This window comes from Micropterus dolomieu, linkage group LG07 (assembly GCF_021292245.1).
Source record: "Micropterus dolomieu isolate WLL.071019.BEF.003 ecotype Adirondacks linkage group LG07, ASM2129224v1, whole genome shotgun sequence".
NCBI lineage: Eukaryota > Metazoa > Chordata > Actinopteri > Centrarchiformes > Centrarchidae > Micropterus > Micropterus dolomieu.
The window spans coordinates 13,042,136-13,068,040 of record NC_060156.1 but is presented as its reverse complement, the minus strand read 5'-3'; the positions used below and the strand labels follow the sequence as shown (position 1 = coordinate 13,068,040).

The window sequence follows — 25,905 nt, the reverse complement described above, 5'->3', positions numbered from 1 at the left end:
CTGAGAAGTTGGTTATTAACCTGTTGACATACTGATTAGTCTTATCGTTTTCAGCTCTAATAACAGATTTTTACGAATGTTCAGTTCTGTGGTGTTCAGTATAGAGCAATGGCGACTGCTCCGCCTCCCAGTCATCACAACACAATATAAAAGTGTGACGGCGCCATCTTCTGGCTCTTGCTAACAACGTCACATGTTTTCTGACTGCATGTGACATGGTAAATCGTCACACATACGTGTTACTGTCTCACGCAAAGCAGCTGCCAAGTCGTTTTATCTGAACATCTGAATGAACTCCCACATAGTATTTAAACATAGTAGTTTGCTTAAAATATTAACTAACAACACAAAATTAGTTATAATCTGGATTGCAGCCATTAGAACATCCTGGTAGTTATTTTAAAGATGAGTAAATGGTGATTTTAATTACTGTCTTCCTGTGTGTATCGTGTAGTTAACTTGCATGTCACTGGTATGGTTATAATGTGCGCGCGCGCGTGTATGCGGTCCGTTATTTTCCGGGTTGTGCTCATCGTTAGCAGCAGTTGCTCTGCCTCAGCCGCCAGCTGACACTTTTACTGGTGAGGTCAAATTTGATTCTCTCTCTCTCTCTTACCCTCTCCCTCCCTCCCTCTCTCTCTCTCGGTGTGTCGGCCTGTCTGTCTGTGAGAGAGGCAGCTAACTAGCGCAGAATCATCATCATCATGGCGGTTCAAGGCGAATCTCCGGTTCCCGTCCACCACCCGCAACCAGCGCTGACAACCAGCTGGCCAATAACCAGGGAGTCGTACGAGCTGCAGGAAGTCATAGGTTAGTGCCCGGAGATGTGATGGACGCTTTATATTATCATGGAAAGGCACGCAGCGGCGGGTTATCAGCTGTGACTGACGATGAGGGCCTACCGGCTTTTTCATTTGCAGTAGCCTCCTGCAATGCTTTGCAATGCGGATGTTAACAGGCACATTTAGACACTACCGGTCTACAGCAGTTTATGTTTCTGTCCTGACGAGGCCGAGTCAGCTGAAGTGCAGGTCACTGCACGTTGTTGAAAATGTCACATTCCCTAAGTGCGTTTTCAGTGGCTCGGATACTAGGAGACTTTATGGCACGTTTATGGCACGTGTCCAGTTTATTAGCCATCACCAAAATCACAGATGCTATGGCTGTGTAAAATCCACAGTGTGCTTCAGTTGTATTATCTGTGATGGCATGTAAACATTTATTAAGCCTATCGCATCATCTCGAGTGGGCACTGTTACAAATGTAGCATGGACGTATCATTACAATAATGCAACTAATAATAATGTTTATAAAAATAATAAAAGTAGGCTAATTATAATTATAGTAACAGTGACAATAGTAGTCCTTATAATATTGCTAATTTTACATCACTAAAACATTTGAGTTACCCAAAAGAAAAAGTGAGAGGTTACTATTATTTTATTGATTAATCTGGTGATCATTTTATCATTTATCATCAAGTTAAATGTCAGAAAAGAGTAAAAAATGGCGATTATAGTTTCTCAGAGCCAAATAGTGGTGTCTGAAAATGTGCCTTCTATGTCCCACCAACAGTCTAAAACTCAAAGATATTCAAGACAAAACAAGACAAAATCAGAAAATCCTCACTTTGGAGAAGCTGGAACTAACACATTTTTGCATAATGATTAAAATATTAACTGATTACTATTACTATATTACTAATAGTTGGTGATTTCTTTTATGTAATCTATTGATTGTTTCAGCACCTGCTCCCACAATAGCTATGGATCAGAGGCTGTGAATTTACACATGTTCACTCATTTGTTAAGCCTTGTTTGTATATATACCTAGAATAAAAACAAGCCTTAAAAATAGCCATCATGTGTTTTATGTACCCTGTGGGTACATCTTTTCCGGACTGTGGATATTCCCGTTGTAGATTTATGGAATAATTATTTGTGCTGCAGAATTGTCTTTTGGAATTTCTTACTGTAATTCAATATTTTTAGTTTAAGTTCTGTGTCCATGCGTAAGTCACAGAATGCTCAATTTTAGTGTTGTCCTGAATCATTTCATTTCATTTTAGAAATATTAGATACTAAATAACAATGAAAATGTCAAATGCACTGAAAAAATGCAGAAGGAAGTTCCCTAAATATTTTTGGCAAGTGCATGCACTGTGCAGATGAGCTGACTAGTCATATCATTACTGATAAGAAATAGCAGCACAGCTGTGTGCTGCTGACTGTGATGTGTTAGTGAGACCCCCCCTCACTGTTCTCATAATCAGCTGGTAAGCAGTCAGATCTCATGTGTTTTCGTCTTCCCCTTATCTCCTGCTAACAGTTGGCAAGCAATATGCTGTGTGTAATAGCTTCTTGGTGTGAACTTTCTTACTCCAGCGTGGCCTGATTTGTAATGACTAAAGTAAACAACTCATCATGCTGGAAAAGAAGAGTGTTGTACTCTAAGTCAGCTCATTGTGTGTGATGTTTCATCCAGCACACATGAAAGATGAATACCATAACATAAATACAAAAAACAGCGGAACAGAATTTCAGACAAATAACATAAAGTCACAGAGCGATGCTAAATTTAAGAGTCGTCTTCCAGCTGTGTTTGCTGCTGTGAGTCCCTACTTTGCTCGTTTCTACTTTGTCATTGCTCTGTTGTGGCTGTGATTCCAGGCAGCGGGGCCACAGCTGTGGTACAGGCAGCCCTCTGTACCCCCAGACAGGAGCGCGTCGCCATAAAGAGAATAAACCTGGAAAAATGCCAGACCAGCATGGATGAGCTATTGGTGAGTACAATAAATATAGGCTTACTTTCGCTGTGTTTTTGTACCACTCTCTAAATCTGTACTAATACTTTCCCTCTGATCCATATTATTATTGTTATGTGTAAGTCCTTATAATTAAATGCACCTAAGAGGATGTAATACTGATAATTTGCTGTGAGGTCGCATATTCTGACATATATATCAATTTACTGATTCCTGTTTATTACTACAAAGAGAATACAAATGCATTTAAATCTTTAACATAATTTGACTCGTCATATCCTGTTGTTCTCTCTCACACATTAGAAAGAAATCCAAGCAATGAGCCAGTGTAACCATCCCAATGTTGTCACCTACTACACCTCCTTTGTAGTAAAGGATGAACTTTGGTTAGTCATGAAGCTTCTGAGTGGAGGTAAGCTGCATGGCCAAAACCTACCTCTGGCTTTATAATATATGAATGCTCCATGAATGTGATGATACTACATGTTTATGCTTTGATCTGCTGATAACTAGGTAACAGCTACATGGGTTATAACTCACCTATACCGCAGTTGTGTAAAAAAGTGTAGTCATAGTCACAGAATATACTTTACTGTCTATTTGCTACATAAATTAGAATCATATCTTTTATCTGTTTATATCCAGTTAATAAAAGGGACAACTGGAATAAGACAGAAATCCAATGATTGTCTAAAAGTTTAGTTTTTTCTTTTCATAAAACAATCAGAAAGTACTTCAACCACTATTTCCAGTGATGTATCCGAAAGAACATCATATTTAAATCCTTGAAAAGTCATTTTTCAGCACGGTGTTTTTATTTTAGGCGGGCTTTATTACGGTTAAGCAGTAGCACGCTCTTGCATGCTACAATAAATAACATCTGTGGTCTGATTATGTTCCTTTGCACATCTTTCGGCTTTCACTGGAAGGAATAACAGCAGTGATGTTACTCACTATAATGTGCTGCCTATTATATTTTACTGTTTAAAGGACAACAAGCACATTAACAGACAATGAAGGAATTGCGCATGGATATTATATAATGTAATGACTCAGTGTAGCACTGCAGCTCATTTGTGTTTCTCATTAATATGTGAAAAATTAACTGCATATTTTTTGTCTTTTTAGGCTCTATGCTGGATATAATTAAGCACACAAGCAAAGATGAGGACAGAAATCGAGCGCTAGATGAGCCCATTATTGCGTCTATATTAAAAGAAGTCCTAGAAGGCCTGGACTATCTGCACAGAAATGGACAGATTCACCGGTAACAGTATTAACACTTTAACTTGTTGATGACTTTTTCTGAAGTTTTGATATGAGTTTTTGATTAGTTTATTATAAGAATTACGAAACCTGTTTTATAAGAACGTAGCAGTAGCAATGACAGATATGCCATTATAAAGGAAGATAAAATTTAATCCCCCCACTGAAAGATGCTCTGTATAAGAGAGTTAAACAAATGGCTAAATTTATAAGTGAACGTAACATTAATTCATTATTTACTGAAAGGCAGTGTAGCTGTGGTGTTCTCTAAATTCCATGCATTTCAAGGTCACTGAGAGGCAGGCTCTATCAGCCCCTTGGGCAGAGTCCCAGATGGTGGTGGGCTGTGGGACTAGTTTACACAAACAGAAGAATCAATCCTGCTCCACATGGCTCTGTTGTTTGACTATGTTTATGTTGTGTTGACCTCAGGGATGTGAAAGCTGGGAACATACTACTGGGAGAGGATGGATCTGTTCAGATCGCAGGTGTGGGAGAATGATAATATTTGTATAATATTTGTTGATCCATCCATCCATCGTCAACAGCTTATCCTGCGTACAGGGTCGCGGTAATATTTGCGGATGTGATATTTAAATGGTTTGACCAGTATGTGTCAGTATGTCAGTATGAAGCCTTAACTTCAGCCATGTCATCTCGACATACCCATTCAACGATTTTCTGTATTAGGTATGAGCGATGTGTTATTTATCTATATTTTTAGATTTTGGAGTAAGCGCATTCCTCGCCACAGGGGGGGATATGACTAGAAACAAAGTACGAAAGACTTTTGTTGGCACGCCATGCTGGATGGCGCCGGAGGTGATGGAACAGGTGAGTCTTCCTCTATACATGCAAAAACTTCATACATCATATTTCTTTCAAAATGCATTTTTCTGTGCTTGCTTCTGCTGTGCTTAGTGCTAATCCACATCTTCATGTAATGCTATTAGCTGAAGTATTTTTGACATGTTAGCCACTTAAATCACAACATTAACATAAAGCTCCAGAGACTGAAGTGTATTTGATATTACAGTTTATTGTTATTTTATACCCACAGGTTCGAGGCTATGATTTCAAAGCAGATATATGGAGTTTTGGAATTACAGCCATAGAGTTAGCAACAGGCTCTGCACCCTATCACCGCTACCCTCCCATGAAGGTGAGTGTTGTAATCAGTGTAATCAGTGTGGTGTCCTAATCACAGCTACTCTGGTAGCTTTCCTGAAACAACTTTTGTGAAGTTTCATCATTAGCAAGAAACACTTCGAGAAAACACATTCTGACCTTCTATTATTGCTGTAACTGGGAAACCAAACAATTAATGAAGAGGGTCTGGTGTATGTAAACTGTTTATACCCATTGCATTTACTTTCCACAACATTTCTACTACATTTTTTTTTTCTGCTATGAGTTTCTTTTCCTATCTACAATATTTGTGTGGCTGCTGAAATGTGGGGTAGGTTTTGATCATTTTCATTTCTGTCTTTTTAGGTTTTAATGCTTACCCTACAGAATGATCCACCCAATCTAGAGACAGGTGTAGAGGACAAAGAAGCGCTTAAAAAATACGGAAAATCATTTAGAAAGCTAATAAGTATGTGCCTTCAGAAGGATCCTGCCAAAAGGTTAGCACACCATTCCATATTGAAACCAGAATATTTCAGTGAAGAGAGCTGATGCAATTTGTGATCAATAAAAAGCCCCCGATTAACATTCAGGAGGGCTGTGTTATGATGCATTTTCAACAACTGTACTTTTTTTTATCTCTAGGCCTACAGCCGCAGAGCTTTTGAAGTGTAAATTCTTCCAAAAGGCCAAGGTATTTGTTTCATCTCAAATTTTTGACTTGCTGTCTTTGACCGGTTTTGTTATTAATGTGATGTATATATATTTTTTATTAGTTTATGATGGTTAAGGACACTGTATTTATCATATTATACTATTGCAGAAAGACAACGGAAAAAGGAAAACTGTCTCTTTTGTCTTGTATTCATGTAGTTAATCTTAAGACATTTTTGGGAAAAAGCAGTTTTAAATGTTGAACCAGAGCACAAGTAGGTTATTTGAAGGTAATTATTCTGTAACACAATCACTATGACTTTCTGGTGAATTTTCTTGGAGTATTTTCACATAAATACATGTTTAACATAATTATGGTTTACAAGGGTGTCCCGATGTTCTGGTTCAGAGGTAGGGGGGAAAAAAGCTGTTCTGAGAATGTGCTGAGTCATTATGTGTATCATCAGTTAGTATCGTTAATGTTCATTTCATGAATGGGATTCAGCAGGACCAAGTTCTGCAACCTCATGGTATTGTTTTTACATATTTTATTAATATGCTTTGCTATTATTATTTATATTTTGATATTTCTCTTTCAGAACAAAGAATATCTGGTTGAAAAGCTTTTATATCGTGCACCAAAGATTTCCCAGAGAGCGAAGAAGGTATGTCTACACAAATATTCTCTGTCAAATATCTCCGTTATTGGCTAAACATGTACAAATTATGCTGGGCCTCGACTGAAGTCTCTCTCCCCACCATGCATAGCTGCTTTTACAGTCAACACAAGCTATGTGACTTTCTTATGCACCACAAACTCTTTATGCCCAAACTGTTGTGCAGATTATGTAAAAATATGGGCCAGTGCAGCATAAGAGTCACACTGCATAGATGCTCTGCACAGCTCTCTGCATGTGGCACAGTAGTAAAGACAAACAGGATTAAATGAATTGTTTTTATTAGGTGACAGAGAGAAGCACGTTGTTGTTCAGTTTGCTTGCTCAGTTGCCCCACTGGACACAGTTTACTGGGAGGAAGTGCAGTTTTCAGGCACAGCCGATATTGGCTTCACATAACACTCCGCCTGGATGGCCAAGAGAGAAATGGGAACGGAGGGCCATTCCCGGAAGGCAGAGTGGCCGCGTGCACTACTGTGTATGACGTTAACATTACGCACAGACAGGCCAGGGTGTCAATAAATAGGGAGGCAAGTGTGAGAGTGGCATAATGTTCTTGAGGTCTATGGATGGTTAATGTGTTAACCACAGATATCTAGTGGTCATAACAATTAATGGAAAGGTTCTTATTGCTAAATAGGCATGTGGATTTCCTACTAGTATGCTTTGTTAATATAGTGTGCTACAGTCACCCCTTTCCAATTTAAAGTGTATTTACAGTTGTCTCTGTAAAATTGTATTTAAAATGATGGCACTTGAATATACTTCAACAAACTACAACCTATATGCTGTGGAGTAATGCATTTTATCCCACAATGGAAATGCAAAATTACTGAATGCTTACTATAATTCCTTTGAAGCACAGGCAGACACAAGTGGCTTTGTTGCTGTTGGTTTATTTGAAGGCTTCTCTCCAAATCACTTACTGTAAATAATACACTTGGTTTTTATGTGTGAAGTCCTGTTAAAATGTAAAATAGACAGCATGCACAGTAACGCTAGGTCATGTCTGATTCACTTGATAGCTTTGGTGGATGAAGTGTATGAGCCACAGAGCCAGTGTCCTTGTTATTTTGTGCTGATTTGACCTACAGAGTCATCTACATTATACATTCAGCAAACATTTCCCAAAGCTTGTAGAGACAAGCAATACTGCAGAAACATTGTCATCTCAGGATGCTGGGACCTCTTTATATTCAGTTCAATTAAATTTTATTTATTTAGCGCCAATTCATTAATCTCATTGCACTTTTCATATAGAGCAGGTCTAGACTGGACTCTTTGTAATATTATTTACAGAGACCCACCATGAGCAAACACTTTGCAATGACAAGGTAAAAGGGAGAACAGAACCTAGACTCAGGGTAGGCCGCCAACTGCCTCGACCGGTTGGGTTGTGTGTGTGTGTGTGTGTGTGTGGGGGTGGGTGGGGGGGGGGGGGGGGGGGGGGGGGGGGGGGGGGGGGGGGGGGGGGGGGGGGGGGGGGGTATGGTGGCAAGAGTAATGACAACACACAGAAGTAGCACAATGGAAGTTGTCAAAATAGAGATGTAAAGTAATAGTAATGGTTGTGATAATAATATTAATAAAAATGATAATGATAGCAATAGTATTGATTAACAATAACACAGGAAACAAGTACTACTACACTAAATGTAGTGGTAAGACTCAAAGCCAGACAGCTGATATAAAACCTTACTCTTCAAATTGTACTTTAATATGACCTAACTTCTCCTTGAACATACTCCAGTGAATGAAAAGGAGATGGCAGATCATCCGGTCAGCTGTCAACAAAGTAATTTTAAATGAATACCTTATTTAATGAGGGGCGAAAGGGAGAAACTCAGGAACCCCCCCCGCCAAAAAAATAAAAAACTAAATAAATGAAAGTCAGGAATAGAGGAAATTGCCCCTTACACAATCGACAAAAAAGGATTTGACGAGGCTTTTGCCATATTTGAAATGTGAATCTAAATAAGATCATGTTCAAAGTCATTCAGTATAAAGAGTAGGTACATGTGACTTGGCTAACCAGCAGAGGGCACCCTGACACCCACAATAGAGCTTCCAGATGAGTAAAATTGTATACTTTATTGTTTAAAGATTAGATAGTAGTGGCTTGGGGATTATTCTTGAGTTTCAGTTTATGGCCCAGTGCACAAATGATGATGATGGAATACTGCTTGAGTTTTACATGGATGCTTTCTGAAGCCTGATTTCTAAAATAAAGGGCATTTTACCCAGATGTGTAGCAGGTTTATCCCTTACAAACCCTGATATCAGTTATTACCTACACTGATCTTACAATTTTTCTTTTCATACATTTACCGTGAGATGATTTTGTTAGCTGCATGTTTATGGTGTTAGCTTATTTTATGCGTGTGAATGTGAGACGGGGCGATCATGTATGGCCGCTGAGTGCATTGATCTGTGTCTGTTTTGCTCAAGGACCCCGAGCAGAACTGGGGGAGCCTTGGTTCTATGTCAGGTTTGGAAAAAAACCCAGACACCACCAGATGGGTAGTGTTTCTTTAAATTTGACATTGTCTAAAGCTGGGGAATTAATATGACCCCGGTGATAGTGGCTTACAGTTTTGTGTGCTGCCTCTTCTGTAACGTGGCGCTCTTATATTTTACCTCACACTGCTAGACTAGTCATGTGTTGCTTTCCTTACACACGCTTCCAAACAAATTGCAGGATTTACCTATGACTCTGCTATACCTATCTGCTTTGTTATGTTGGCTACATTTGTTGTTATGTTACTACAGGTGTTTAACCAGTTTCAAGTCATATTGTATATCTCTCCTATGTTGCCTTTTTATATGATTTACATACTTGTACTGTACTGTACATGTTGTGCTGTACCCAAGCTGGACCTACTAAACTAATACTATCACTATAAGGAATTATACAGTTTCTATATTGTAGTACTGACCAATTTTATAAGTCAGTAACAAATAACAGCTCACCAGTGAATAAAGTCTGCGGGCAAAAGTACACTCTTCTTTCTTGTTATAACGAGACCCTTTTTGTTTTATAACAGCAAGATATTATTACTACATACCAACACTTTTTCTGTTATAAGAACATAACAGTTTGTCTTTACTGTTGCAGGCTACAATGTCATCCTCATATTTCAGTTTCTTGTTATACAAACTAATACCAATTTCTTGTGTTACAATAAGTTTATTTTAATAAGATATGTCAATTTTATGAAATAACGAAGAAGTTGATATGTTTGTATAAAAAGAAAGTTTATTGTAAAAACTGAATAATTTGGGATAGGGCTGGGCAATAAATCAATAATATAATATAAATTATAAATAATATAATTTTCCTCAATAACAATATAACAAATGTTCAATATATTGTCAATAAATGTTTGATTTAATTTGAATCACAAACGAATTAGCACTTAATATTTCTATTAATATATTTATTTTGTTGAGGAAAAGGGACTGAAAAAAGATTTACTAATCATATTTTTTGAAAAAAGATTTTCTCCTAATTGTTTTGAATGGTCTACCTCAGATTTGTTAAGTGATCCCTTTTTGGCATAAAGTGTTTGTCATATTCTGACCATAAGGAATAATTTAATAATAATAATCTTTATTTGTAGAGCACTTTTCAAAAACAAGTTACAAAGTGCTTCAACAAGTGCAAAGACAACAATACAATACCCAAAAGACAACAATACAAGCAAGAAAACATTGAAAAGCAAGAAAACATTGACCACACAATTAACCATCTGGTTTCTTCAATTTCACTCAAGCAAAAATCATCCTTTAAACTTGAAAGAAATAATGATTTAACATTTATCTTGATAATTATCGATATGGAATGGTATGAAATGTTTTTAATGTGATAACATTTTTGACCAAATTGCCCAGCCCTAATTTTGTTATGTAGTAATAACAATGTCATAATGACATGAAAAATATTTTGTTATAACATGAAAAGGATCTTGTGAAAAAGAGAAAATGTACTTGTTATAACAAGATTTACTTTCATTGTGGCAGCAATATGCTGCCATACCAGATTGTCACAAATGTACAGCTGGGGTTGCCACTGGTTTCTTTCAAGGAGGGCTTATCACAAGGGTTCCTGTACTCCAAAACAATTAAGAACTACGATTAAAAAAAGGCCTGAAAAACCTAATGGAATCATGGGTAAAACACAATGTACAGTACATATGTGTTCAATTAAAAAAATCACTATGAAGGATGTCATTATCATTAAGTGTGCTGGCTCTGTGTTGTTGTGATGCAGGTGAGGAGAGTCCCAGGCTCCAGTGGCCACCTGCACAAGACAGAGGATGGAGACTGGGAGTGGAGCGATGACGAGCTGGATGAGGGCAGTGAGGAGGGCAAGGCTGCTGTCAATCAGGGCAGGGTAGGTGAGACTCCACATAGACCAGCTTCAGCAGTGTGTATTCTTTGTATTTATCTTCAGATACATATGAGTAACACATTTTATAACACTACGCAAACTACATTGTGCGCATGGAAATTCAGAATTTGAGTTATTAAGGTGTTGGTCATTGTTGTTGCATGTCATGTGTAACCTGTAGAGCAGTTATGTATCTTCCCTTCTGTCTTTAACCCTGTACATCCCTTCGCTCCCTGATCAGTTGGTGTTTTTTGGCTAGCAGTTGGCTTATCTCTGAGAGAGCCTGTTATGAGGTTGCTGTAATGAGCTGGAAGATAGCTGCAAGGATTTGAGGCAGGAGGAAGTAGACAGCTATGATCAAAGAGCCCTTTGATAAAGATACCCAGCTTTAATGTATGATGCAACAAATACTATGTTATCAATAGTAATGACTTAAGAAAGAAGTTATTGCTGATATTATTCTTAAGGATGTGTTTTTAGTTTCCTTTCATTGATCTCAGGCTTGTTACTTTTCAGCAGTTGTATAAAATAGGTTTGGACTGACAGATGGATAAACAGGCATAGTGTAATAAAAAGAGACTGAAAAGAAAATAAATAAATTGTTATTTTTGCTGTGTGTGAGTATGAAAAAAATGTGAACGTGTGTTTAAATGTTTCCCTCCAGTCACGAAGGGTCAAAGACGAGGCCAAAGATGTAAGTTAGCTCTTCCTCTCATACACTAAATTTAACATGCAATTCAAATTTTAGATATCATTTTATTGTATGTTGAAGAGAATAGTTATAGTCATACACAAATAAGCTTCACTCTTTCTGCTCATTTTTGGAAATGTAGTTTACAGGCTTACTTGGGCTAAAGCTTGTCTACATGCAATTCAAATTTTAGATATCATTTTATTGTATGTTGAAGAGAATAGTTATAGTCATACACACATAAGCTTCACTCTTTCTGCTCATTTTTGGAAATGTAGTTTACAGGCTTACTTGGGCTAAAGCTTGTCTAAGAATCATGTACTCAATTATGAATGTTTATTTCACCACACGCATTTTTATGCAGTTTAATCAAGACAGCCAAGCACCTGTTTAAAACTGTCTGACAAAGCCAGCAAATTGCTTCTCATTGTTTGTTTTGAATTGACTTTCCTGTGTTGTCTTTATACGATGAGCAGAGATTTGATATTTACCAAGAATGTAATAGCATTTGCACATTTTGCCTTTCATCTTGTTCCTCCTAGAATGAGGAGAATGCCAACAATGTCCCTATCGAAGGGCTGTCTATTCAGCATCCCCAGGTGAGGGATTCAGCAGCAGCACTAATTTGTCATGATTCATTGACCTTGATGCCACACTGATTGTCTGCGTGTGTTTGTATACATCTATGCGTGTGCATACTGTATGTGTGTGTGTCTGTGCACGTGTCGGTTGTCAAATGTGTTTGTGTGTGTGTGTGTGCACACGTGTGCATGTCGGGCTCCTGGATGGATGCTTTCAGCAGTAATAACTCAGAGTAAATGGCTGTCTGCCTGACAGTGGCAGCTCAGTGGCTGGGTGTATCTCATCTAAAGACTCAGTGCCATTGCAGCCCATTTTCTAAGGCTATTGTCATTTTGAAAATGAGCCAAAGTCTTTTGAGGTGTAGTCTTTTGCTCTAGTAGGGAATTAACTATGACAGCTACTCAGCAGTCATTTCTTACGCCTAATATCCATTCTTTGCCATACAAAGAATCCATTTGTAATAAGGTAGTGATAATAGTGATATATACTTACACAATACACCTTTATGTATTGTTCCTTTTCTTTTCCCACACAACTTCCCTGCAGCTGCAATAAATGGAAGACATTTTCCAGAAAAAATACACCACATGGATGGTCACTGCCGCACTCACATCTGGTTTATGTTTTCTGACTATATGTACATCTTGCAGTTACCAGAACCTGTTGCTATGCAGTACAAGCTTCTCCATGTCCATTACTGTGCCATGTAAACTCTCTCATGATCAGATGTTTTCTCATGCAGGTCGAACCCTTTGAGCATAGTCCCTACATTCAAGGTGCTGTGAACATGGTACTACGGCTAAGGTGAGACAGATGCTCCTCATCATTTTCTCAATCATCTGCTGATACCAGTGATGTAATGTTTGCAAATGATCTAATTCTTTCCAACGCCACAAAAGAAAGGGAATCGGGTTGTGCTTGGTGAGAGACGTTCTTTTATTGTGCCCAAATTTCACTGCCTGCCCTTAATCCCCTCACCTCTACAGTATGTGAACACTGGTTACCACTCACGATAGTGGGTCCACTTGATTACTATACCTGCCTACGCTGGTGTCCCATGAGCTGGTTTTTAATATTAAGTGTTGCATGAATTACATTCAAGGCAATTCAACTTTATTTACGTGACACATTTCATACAGAGGGTACATTCAAAGTAGTAATTTCACTAATAAAGCAGAGTGATATGGTGTCCCCTTGTGCAATGTTTCCAATACAGATCATTGATATTAGGTCTGGCAATGTGAGTAATTTAGTGCTGCTAAACCTAGTCCACACATGCAAAATTAAATTATATTGGCAGAATGTCTAAGTTTGAATCTGGTCCAAATCTTACCCTATCATTATCTTAGTGATTATTTTGCAGATATACCTGGTAACCCCTTTAAAAAAAGATGAGCTATTATTTTGAATATCTCTCAGAAAGGAACAGAGCCAACAGATCCTGCTCCCTTCAAAGTAATTCCCATCGCTAGCTGATACACAAGGCAATCTTAAGAAAATATTAATTTGGATCACTCGTGGCAACATGGTCTTAAAAAGCAGTTTAAAAATCGCTATGTTTCTCTGGAGGAAATGCAGAAATGCTCAGCAGATTTACAATTGACAAATTACGTTTCTGGATGCACATCACTTCACTTTGTCCTAAAAATGCAGGCTATTAGACCCAACAATCTTTGCCCGCCATGGATCTCCTCCCTGGATGTGTCATAGAGAGGAGATTGTTACTCTCCATTAGTTCTCTGGCTGCTTTATTTTATAGCACCCTTTGCTTTTTGCTGTAGTATTCTAGACATTGCTTTTCATGAACACATTTCAGTGTCAAAGTGGGGGCTTGTGTTTCCACGTCAGAATGATCAACCTAGATACTTCCTGTTAGAAATCAACAATTTTTTTATGTCCTTTCACTTTAACATATGTAGTAAGGGGAGTTGGCAGACATTCACGTTACAACTTCATTATCTGTATATCATATACTTTATATCTTCTCTTCCCCTCTTGCTCTGTTTGCAAACATATAGATATAGAATGAGAGAGGACATTTTAAGGGATGCAGCAACAGACAGGCAATGGGGCATTTCTGTAAACAGTTGAAAGTCTGCCTGTAGCTCCCTGATGAGCTGGTTGCAGAACACACACTCTTGGTTGAACAGACATCTGAAGGTCCATCCCCAGGCGTCTGGCATAGCACAGACAGCCTTTTTTCCCCCCGTGCTTACTAACAAAACAGTGGTCTGAGTGCAGCAGGAGATGGCTAGCTGCTTGGTGGCTGGTTAAGACTCATTATTCTAACATGGTGATTAAAATAAATGGCCTGTTTCAGTGGTTTGGGGTTTTTGGTTCCTCAGTTTCACAGGTTATCCATGGATGTAATGATGTTTGTTCAATCTGTGGATTTTATGGTTCAAACACAAGAAGCAGATTAGATGTGGTTATCAATTGTAAAGCTCTTTGTAAATGTAAGAAACACAGTTATCCCGGTAACTTGAGTTGTGCAGCAAAGGAATTAATTTCTTCAGAGAAATGCATTCACTGTATTTAATATGATCCAAGCATTAGGATGTCAGGTCACCTCTATGGTTTGTCAGCTAGAATATTCAGTATTAGAGATGCAAACACATGATGGATATAAGTCCATGAGCCTTGATGGCATTTTTTCCTTAGAAACATGAAGGTTTTAAATTCTCACCTATTCCCTGGTGAATTACCAAGACCTTTCACTAAAGCTTCTTCTTTTATATTTGACATGCTCTCCATCCATTGTTGTATTATGCTTTATATTCCCTAAACTAGAAAAGATATGACAGAACATGGCATTACATTGCAAGATACAAGAAACCTCTTGTAGAGGTAAAGAATAATTTTAGGAGCATTTTGCTTAATTCTGAATGGGAATTCTGGGATTAGTTCCTTCCACTTCCTTCTGACTGGTGAAATATTTCTTGGAGAGATAGACTTTTTTATTGTTGAGAAGGATTTGGCTGGTATGTTTTAAAGTGAATCAGCACAAAAGGTATTAAAAGATGAGAGACTGCATCATATTTTGGAATTTTCTTTGGCTGTGTTCTTATGTTTGGGATGAAGAACGCAAGATATTTAAGGCCACAAATAGTGTGAGACTGTTTGAGAAGCAGTTTATTTAAGTATGGTGATTAAATGAAAGATTCATCTGGAATATCAATATAAAGCAAACAAGTTGTTTTTGCTGGTCCTCAGTGTACATTCAAAGACAATAGCTTTTCAACACCTGGATCTTGTGGTCAGTTGTCAGGTAAAATATTATACTAACATATGGGTGTGATTGCAACCCCCCCCACATCAATCAAACCATAAAAAAGATAATGTATAATAAAAAATGATGGTCCTTGTGAATTTGTAAGTTTAAAGTTAAATAGCAAATCCATGAAAGTAATTGCATTTGAGAGAGCAATATAAACAGCTAATTGGTCTCCTCTCTCAACTAATAAGGGAGTTCAGCAGATTAGCATGAGTTTATGGTAATATGAGCCCCTCAGTAGCAGAGACTGCAGAACAGCAGCAGCATGATTGGATTTTTGTCAACAGTTTGCTTGGAACTCGTTCAATCTATTTTTTTTATTTATTTTTTTTTACAAAGGCACTGAGGTCTCCTGAGAATAGTGTCAGCAGTTTGAAGGGGAAGTTCAGACTTGTATAATATGCTTGCTGTTGGTGCAATGTCACCGGGCCTTAAATAGCCCAGATGCAAATTGATTTCACTGTGCAGTTCAGTCTGGAGGTGACATTTTCCATGTGTTTTCTAAATAAATATATAAATAAATAAATTCTATGTAAAGGGTAACTAGCAGTTGACAAATGTCAGGGTAGTTTCTGAAATATCTTCTTAATAAATGTACTAGTGCCAGTGATGCCACCCCTAGAGTTTATAGCTTGCTGCCATCTTGTCAGATGCTGTGTGCCAAATCCCAACAAAGTCTGCTTTCTATAATCATGATAATAATACTGATAGTTATAATATAATATTTCTCTAGCTTCACAAAATACAATACCATACTACCAACAATACTAGGTGTTGCTAGAACTATAGCAAGGACCTGATCCTGACCTGAGGAGTTTCATTGTCTTTGCTCTTGTTTAAGTACTTTGTAACACGGTTTTGAAAAGTGCTCTATAAAGAAAGATTATTATTGTATTATTATGCCTTATTGGCTTGTAATATGGTATATTTTGGGGTTGTAGCATTTTGAAGTTGTTACTTTGGGCTGGAAACTGTCACTGACATTTTTGTCTAAAAGAATAATCGATCAACTGCAAAAATACTGTAATCGACAGATTAATCTATGATTAAAATCATCAGGTAGTGGCTTATTTTTATAATGTTGCTTTACAAGGAAATCTGCTTGAGAGAACATTTGTTGAATTGTATGTTTGCCTGGAGGCAATTTTGCATGTTCAGCTGAACCTCTGTTCACTGACTTCTCAAGGTTACTCTAGCAATTAGTTAGAATAAATAATTGAAAGTCTAGAGGCTAAACACTGTCTTAATTTCCCTATTATTAATAACACATTTCATGGCTCTTTACAGGACGGTTCTTGGACATTATTAGGAAAATAAAGGGACAGATTTATGGATCTGTAAAAGATAGCGTTTAACATTAAGGGTTAGTTGCAGCCCTAGTAAGCTTTCAACACATTTAGTAGTTTTTTGCAAGTACTATGCATTTTAATTTTCTGCGTGAAACCTGGATCACATATTTAATGAGTGCATAAAATTGGTTGTCTGAACTCTTTTTATGTTCATTCAGCCTTGTGAGATGCTATTAAGTTATGAGCTGTGGGTTCTTCTTGTAGTCATAACAGCAGATTCTCCCCACACATTTATTGACTGTGATTGTCAGTAGCCCATGTGTAGAAGAACCTGCCTCCCTGTAGGTGTGACATAAAATGTTTAATAAAACTATGTAGTCTCTATGTACTTGTCACAGTAGAGCATGTGTGTGTTGGCCTTGGCATCTTAGTGTGTAACATTTTCTATGATATATCTACATTGTTCTTACCTAAAAATACCAGTCGACTCCACTGTCCTCTATGACAGCCAACAATGCAGGGCTGCAATTAGCTGTACTGATTGGTGGATGAAATGCAAATATTACTGCTGCTGAACTGAGGAAACATTAAATCTTCAGAGTGGTATTTAAAAAGATACTATAACTCTCACACGTCACGGTAGTGTTCAGCTTTCTATCTATGGCTAATCCCAATGGTCCTGACGTAGTGTGTTTTCTACACAGGAGCCAAATTTTAGGCACGATGTATTTGGGCAGGGCTACGATCCGCATTCATACAAGTTGCCTCGACAGCCTTGGCAATTTGCACCATTTGCTTCCACTGCTGGGAATAGAGATGTTCACGTCCATCTGCTCCACCAGACTTTTTATCGTTTTTTTTTTTTTTTTCAACTGTAACTCTAAAATTAAACAAGTCAGACGTGCTATTAACAAACTCATTGCAGATATGTCTGTGGTTATTAATACACAGAATCTAAACAGGTAAATGCACTCAGATACGCAGATGGCAACATTTTCTGCGGTTCTTCATGTGGGTGTGAGCAAAACCTTTTTGATTTCCTCTTTGTAACTTTTTAGTATATATCTCAGTGGATGCAGCAGGTGGGAGGTAGGCAGGAGAGGCAGTTAGACAGGTGTTACCTCATGTCCTCTGCACATTCATCCACTGCCGCGGCACATTTTTTCCCCACAGGTGCTCTATGTTAATGGTAAACCTTAATATGAGTATCTTTTCAAAGCGAGGGGAAATTCACACAACTTTTTTATTGCAGCTCGTTTCCCTAATTATTGTGTTAGTCACATGAGGAAAGGTAATTGACATTTATTTTTATATTTTTTTATTATGTAATGTGAAAAGGATTCGCTGATTGTGAGGAGAATTATCACTTAGGTCTGCAATTCTCCTAAACTCTGCAGAGAGCTTTAGTGCCTTTCAGCTAATTGTTTTGGTTTTCTTGCCTGCAGCGTTACTGTTTTATTTCACTCTCACTGCTCTCAGTGCCATTTTCACCAAAAAAACTAAAAAGAAATCCACTGTACGCTACCTACCTGCACACAGACAAAGTTAGTGATCAGCTGGTAAACATTGTGAAAAACAGATCTTTAAGGAGAGTGAATATTTGATAGGTGAACACAAACACGACTACAAATAAATGCTAATCTTGCTGTTTAATAAGTAACATTTACTGTTAGCTCACCGGTTCGATATATCAACTTTATAAGGTGATAGTAGTCAGTGTTATATTTACAGCTTGTTTCCGCTGCACCCAAGTGGACAAAAAATAAATGAATGCAGGTTTAATGACTGCAATCCCCATTTGTTTTCAGTTCAAGCTCACTGATGCTCACTGATGTTGTCTTACAGTGTTAGCATGCCAACTGTGCTGCTTGTCCACCTTGTCACTTCTCCTGGATCACATAGGTCATCTTCACGTGTACACACAGCCTTTGTGTCATGCTTGTTTCCTAATGCTCTGCAGCTCAGTCACGTCTTAGCCTCCTAGGAACACAACCAAATTTAAATCTGATATTTCAGATTTTACTTGTTCAGTCACACCCTCTTGTCTCTTCTTTCAGGAACTCTAGAAAGGAGCTGAATGACATTCGGTTTGAATTCACTCCTGGGCGAGGTAAGAGCTCTGCCTATATGGATTTGAAATAGGGATTTCCCTTTGTGATAACATCTTCAGGCACTGTAGATTGTTGTAAGTGTGTAATGGGTAATGGCAGTGTTTGTCCCCATGACAGTATCTAATTCAATATCTAACGCAATTACCTGCTAAGTGGAATGTTGCAGGCCCAATATTTGTCATGTTATTCCCTCACAAGACACAGCTGATGGCGTTTCCCAGGAACTGTTCTCGGCGGGCCTGGTCAACGTGCACGATGTTGTTATTGGTAATGTTCCACCACTTTGTTCTGGTAAATTGTGCTGTCTGAAGACATCACTTAGAGAGTATCAAGATTTTACTGGAAAGGCTATTATCAGAGATGGACATTTATTTCATTTGGCAAGTCAACAGAACCCAACAGACTAAAGTCGATAGAAAATACTTACTACTATATGTTTTCTTTATACACATTGCAACTGATCTTGAAACCTAATTGTAGTCTAAAAATGTTAGCTGGTGTGGGAACTGATCACATTAAATATTTTATATTTTATTTATTGATACTGACACTGGACTTATCTTCTACTGTTGTACAAATATACTGAAATTTACTTTGCATATTGTAAAACTTGTATTATTATGTATAAAACTTGATGTTATTAACATTATGTTGTTGTATGCCCTCTGCATTACAGTTGCTTCTAACCTTCAGAAGATTGTAGATGACCCAACTACCTATAAAGTGTTGACCTTTAAGTTGGTGAGTTTCCAGCTGATTGATGGTTGATGACTCCCTCCCGGGTTTGTCCTTGTCCTTGTTGATAAAAGGTTCAGTGAAGAAGTGACGTTATTAGAAAGGCCTCAAACCAACCAAATAGCTTCAGCATGTGGCATCTGTCACTTAAGGTTTTTCAGTTGATGACATTTTTTTGAAGGAGGTGATATTACTAGATAGGACCGGGGTGGGGGGATCAATTCACACAAGGATTGCAATTCTTAACTTCTATGATTCTAAATTTTAATACCTTGTTACTAGAGTTACCTTGTAGTTCATCTTCAAAAAATGCAAAGGTTTGGGTGCATTTTGAATTTAATAATTAGCTTTGCATGAGTAAAGTGAACCCACAGACTAGCTAACATTAGGTTTTCTATAATATTTAGTTTGATGGCTAATGGTGTTTTGTGTATTATCCATGGAGAGGCGTGTTCGGATTGGGACAGCCTCTCTTCATCTTAAGCATGAACAAAATACTATAGGCCAAACATGCATCTTGTTAAATCACAATTGAAACTGCTATATAATCTATGATCAAAGTGGGGGGGTGGACGAAGACTAAGTACATGTTGCAAATGTGCCACTTTAAGAAGTCACCTTTGTATAACTATTCGAGAGACACATGCCATTTGTGAAGAAATAGGAAGCAATAATGTCAGTCCTTCTGACATTAATATGTAAATTATGTTTTATTGACCTCTCTGTAGTTGTGCGTAAACAACATCTGTGGCTTTGGGTCACAGTGCTTCACGAAGTGACTTATCTACCACGCATCAGCAGCTAATGAGCGCTGCAGGTGGACCTGTCTCTGGAGAGTCAGAGTGAGAGCATTGCTGAGTATAGGATATAGGATATATATAGGAAATGTGGGCACGCTTCCATTTCCATATGTTAACTCCACTGCAGGCAGCGTAAAACTCTCTGTGTGGCACCACTGTGCCTTTCTAAATGAAGAGTTACGACCGCAGTGTCACAAAACCCAGGAAGAATAATTACCCTCGCTAGGGGAGCTGTTCATAACACTTAATGCAGACAATTTATGGTGTGGGTGGCACTAGAGCAACTTTATGACTTAACTAAACAAGAGGTCACTATAGACTCAGAAAGAGTGACCTGTTTTCATACCAGTCCCTCCATGTTAGTCAGACAAGTACAGAGCTCTCAGACCACCAGATGAGGTGTGAAATGTTATAGGCCTGCAGGTGTTAGGTCAGTCATTCACACTGGCTTTTCCACAGGAGGAAGAGAGTGAAAAATAAATAGTGCCTGGTTTTTGAGGAACACTCAGACAAATTTAAATGCACACTGCCTTTACAAATTGCCTTTGTGAAAAGCATCTGAGCAGCCTAAGAATTGGGTTGAAGGTTGAACTGTCAGTAAAATAAATCTTGTGCTTTATCACGGGGAACTGATAAGTTTAGACAGTATGGTCTACATGGCCAAAAGTATGTGGACACCCACACATGGTATGAGCATGCCTCAATATTACGCCCCTGTGTGATTGTTGGACTTATTTCAGATCCATGGGCAATATGATGCTATGCAGCCTCCACTCTTCCAGGAAGGCTTTCCACCAAAGTATGGAACCACATTGGGCAAAGATGTTGGGCAATAAGGCCTGCCTCACAGTGCCTCCCATGTTCCAATTCATCCCATAGGTGTTGGATGGGATTGAGGATGGGATTGAAGGACAGTCAAGTTATTCCCCACCAAACTAGGAAAACCATTTCTTTGTGCATCTCAATTTGTGCACCGGGGTATTGTTGTGTTTAAACAGAAAAATGCCTTCCCCTAACTGTTGCCACAAAGTTTGAAGCACACATATTATGTATAATACATACAATTTGATGATATGTGTGCAAACTACAAAGACATCAGGGTACAAGGATGTAAAAAAAAATATATTGTCAGATTTAAATCCAACTGTATAGTAAGGGTGATCTGACCTCATTTACTGCACAGAAATAGCAACAATACTGAACTTATTAAAGACCTTAGCCACATGTGATGCGCCCACATTAAAATATTTTTACTTCCTCATTTTCATTTTAAAATTGTGCAACTTTATAAACTTTCTAAATCAATATAATTTACATTTGCACAGTCTAAAAATAAAGTTGATGTGACTGTCTCCACTTATAGTTATAGGCGATATACTGTATTTTTCAAACCAACAATGCATTAGTCCCTCTCTTAATGCTCAATACTGCCCACCCTATTTGTGGCCCCAAGCCCATTGGTTCCTGCTGAAGATGTAAAATCTTAAAATGGGTCCCCATATTCCTATATAAGTGTCTTTGACAAAGAGGAATAAGCTCAGGCTTTGGCTACACAGACAAACCCAAAATGTGTTGAAATAAAAAGCTCACTAACTTGCAGTAGTTTCAATCCCCTGATTATTTCTGGGTGTTATACTACATCTGTTCTACAGATTTTGCAGGATTAGTTGTTCTTGATGGTGATGCGAGTGTCAGGAATGCAAACTAGCCCTGTTGACCCTCTCGATGACTTCTTCCTCACGCAGGCTTCCGGCTGCGACGACACAGAGATCCCGGATGAGGTGAAGCTGATCGGCTTTGCACAGCTAAGTGTTAGCTGATGCCCTCTTCATGCCTGAAGCAGGTGAGACAGTTCAGGGCAGACAGACTGAGGAACACAACACCACTTCCTGCAACATCTTCCCCAACACCCTCCCTGAAAACTCACTCCCACTCCTCCCTTACCTTCTTTTCACCTTCCCTGAGGCCAAGCACCGCCCCGCCTACGCCTCCATAGCGCCGACTTCCCTGCTTACTGTCCCCTGACCTTTAACCTTAACAACATTCCACCGCCCAGCGCACAGAGCGGGATTAGGAACAGCCCCGGAACCTAAAGATGTACTCAGGTGGTGACATAAAGTGATTAAGATGTAGCTTTGAATCTTTTATTTATTTTTTTCTTTTACTTTTTACATCACATTACCTTTGTGTTCAGCAAAGATCTTATTTATTGAAATAAGAAGATATTTTTATTTTGTTTCTCATGCTGTTTTGTTGCCACAGTAAAAACAAATTTGCTATGACTCGCATCTCACAAACACACTTATTTGTGATGTTTCCCTGAGGTCTTTGTCAGAATGTAAGATTTAGTTAATATATGGGGAAAAGCACATTTTCATAATAACATAATGAATGTTTAAAAAGAGAATGCATTTTTTTTTTGTGTCAAGACCTGTTTAGCAATGACAAGAAGTGACCCATTTGCTTGAGTGTGCAGAAAAACAAAATGAGACCTGGATGCTACTGTGTATAATTTGCTACTCTCGACAGTGCTAATGCTTCAAAATGTTAGAGGTGCCTTGTTCATTTTCCTGTGCCTAAGAAAGTAGTCAAAGAGTGAGACCACACAAAGAGCGGGGCCTGCTGATTGCCATTTCACAAATGTATTACTCCAGCAATGACACAAATCAAGTATCTTAACTTAACAAGACAAGCTACAGTGCACTTTTGGGCTGAGTATGACAAGCAGATGCTTAGCCCCGGGAGACAAGTTAACTTATGTGCTTTTGTTATCGGCCATAAAACATAACCTGTAGTCATGTAATCTGCTCTGGCTGATGTGTATTCAGATGCCAGCTTAATAGACAAATCCACATCCATTTAATTTTCTTGCTCTGTCCTGCTGCACTACAAAGCCTTTTGTTCCCAAAAATATAGTTGTTTCTAAAATGTATTGTATGACAGTGCATCTGAGGATGAAACCAAAAGGCAACTGTTGAAAGGGTGACAAGCCATTTGTTTGTCCAAACAAGTTCAATAGCTCTAAATTATTTTTAAGTATCGAGGTGGTACATATTAACTTCTACTAAATTCTTTATTATGAAGTAATTTGTTGTGTTTTCTATGTACATTATGTGTACCATTTCAGCATATTACCCCTGTACCTCTGTAATCAGCTGATGTCAAATTTCTGACAAGGAGCAACAATAAAGAATTGCTATTATTTAAAAAAGGTGTGGAGTATTTACTATTAGCTGACAGTGTCATGAATTATAACTTAATACCACTACTATTACAGGCTAAAATATCTGATGATTTGTGGATGTTTGATTTAGCAGATAATGGCTGCAAAAAGCCAACCCACAACTGTCATTTTTCCTTGTGGCAACATTTGGCAAATCTACAGCATGGACTTTAAGTCAAGTCAGGTCAGTTTTATTTATATAGCTCAGTATCACCAATCACAAATTTGCCTCAAGGGTTTTTACAATCTGTACAGCATTCGAGACCTCCTGTTTTTAAACCCTTGTTTCAGATAAGGAACCCCCCCCTACCCCCCCACCCCACCCCCAAAAAAAAGAAATAATTGAAGAATCGTCAGGAAAAGCAACAGAGGAGGGATCCCTCTTCCAGGACAGACAGAACTGTAATATACAGTATGTTCTCTACAGAAAAATTAAATAAAATCATGAATCATAAAGGGTGAACAGAACTTTAAGTTTGGCAACAGTGTCAAAAAGAAGTCTAGGATTGATTTTATTGGTATTCAAATAGATTTTAAAGTCAGACTGTAATTTCTGAAAAAAGGAATTACACATTCTTTCTCTTACAAAGTGGAATTCGTGAGAAATAAAATGCAGTGTTGCTTACTGCAATACACAAGGGTTTTGTTGCTACAGCCTTACTTGGTCTGGTATGACCAATGTTAACAAACATATATATATATATATATATATATATATATATATATGTATATATATGTGTAACAGTATGGAGTGAGTTTGCTAGCTTGCTATGACTCGCCTCTCCTTGTGCTTCTGTTAAATTACGTTTCAGCGTTTACCCCTATATCCTATAATTTTGCTGAAGAAAAATTGTTGTTCAGGAAGTTGGCTTTGTCATTTTAAAAGATATCTTATGGGACCACTGTAAAACAACCTGCTCTTTAATCACAAATACGATGATTAAAAAAATGATGATAACAACAAGTAAGAACAAAAAGTAACCCTGCAATTCTTTACCAATCATCTCAAAACAGGCAACAAGTAAAAGCAGTAATATAAGTTTAATTGTTCAAGTATTTGTTTTTTAATATAAAAAACATATAATATATAACAGCAACCCCTTGTGGGATAGATGCTTTCACAGTAAATGTCACGCTTATAATACTACAAAACCTTTGAAAAAAGAAATGAAAATTTGGCCATGAAAGACACATTTTCTGAAAGGTTTTTCCATGATGTCAGTAGCAAAGCTTCAGTAATCACTGATATGCCAGATACATGTGATAATACATCCAGTCTGTAACTGTCTTAGCTACATTTAAACTCATACTTTCACGACATGATCCTGTATTTCTCTTAATGTGCGGTGGAGTTGATGAGCTGATAGCTGCTGACGTATCATACACAACCAAGAGCAGCAGCTGGAGTAATGAGGAGCTCGTAGCTGGGACAAACAATTACCTCAAGTATGGAAATGTCAAAGAGGGGAAAAACAACAAATGAATCTAAAAAAAAAACCTAAATATACATGTTACTTTTTCAGCGAGAAGAGGCAGTGAAATGATAACCATATGTAAACAAAACCATCAGTCATATGTATAAAACAAAATGGCATCCAGAAAATTCAGCTGTGTGGTATTTTCTGCTTTGAGAGCAGCATGGGTGTAGATTTGTCTCAACAGACGACCTGGGTTGTTGTTTGATAAGATTAATATTTGCATTCTCACTGTTCAGGAACTCTTCTTTCATTTGTAAAGAATACTTTTAAAATGTATAATATTATAGCTGTAATATAGCAATTCAGAACTAATAATTGATTCCTGCACAGAAATTCTCTTTTGGCCTGGACTCCTGCAGAAAGATTGGGGTGCCAAGTCAGCAGCCTTGCAGATGGTGGAGATTCAATGTCTTGCTCAAGGACACTTTAGCGGGGCAAAAGGTTGTCAGAGTAAGGGCTTGGACAAAGGTCGTCTGGTTGTCTCTACTCGTTGGGCCTCGCTACGGTATTCTTAACGCTGATTGATTTAATGCTTATAAAGAAAAGTCCTTAAATTGGACATGGGACACAAACAAAATTACTTTCAAGTAACAACCACCACATTTTAATTATGTATGAGAATATGTTCTTTACAAGCCCCATGCATTCATTAACAATCAGGTGTAATCATCATAAATAGATATATGGATGTTAATGAAAACACATCTGTCATGAAATAGAGACTTGCAGCGAACCTCAGTGTTTTTACGTCACTCAGTGTGATGAAATTTGAGAAAGCAGAAAAAGGCAAAAAAACAACAACAACAAAACTTTTAAGTTGTTGTCCAGTGGTCATCATGTCCT

At 37.9% G+C, this 25,905-nt stretch overlaps 1 protein-coding gene across 1 annotated transcript; it reads left to right on the top strand.

Moving 5' to 3' along the window:
• Nucleotides 1-257: 257 nt before the first annotated feature.
• stk39 (serine threonine kinase 39) lies at nucleotides 258-23,566 on the top strand. Its single transcript, XM_046054897.1, has 18 exons — nucleotides 258-810; nucleotides 2,670-2,782; nucleotides 3,068-3,176; nucleotides 3,893-4,031; nucleotides 4,463-4,518; nucleotides 4,755-4,864; nucleotides 5,091-5,192; nucleotides 5,525-5,658; nucleotides 5,804-5,852; nucleotides 6,412-6,477; nucleotides 10,760-10,882; nucleotides 11,544-11,573; nucleotides 12,113-12,169; nucleotides 12,895-12,956; nucleotides 18,773-18,825; nucleotides 19,025-19,093; nucleotides 19,503-19,567; nucleotides 22,107-23,566. Exons 1-18 carry the CDS (start codon nucleotides 705-707, stop codon nucleotides 22,179-22,181), a joined length of 1,518 nt encoding a protein of 505 aa, XP_045910853.1. The 5' UTR covers nucleotides 258-704; the 3' UTR covers nucleotides 22,182-23,566.
• The last annotated feature ends 2,339 nt before the right edge of the window (nucleotides 23,567-25,905 follow it).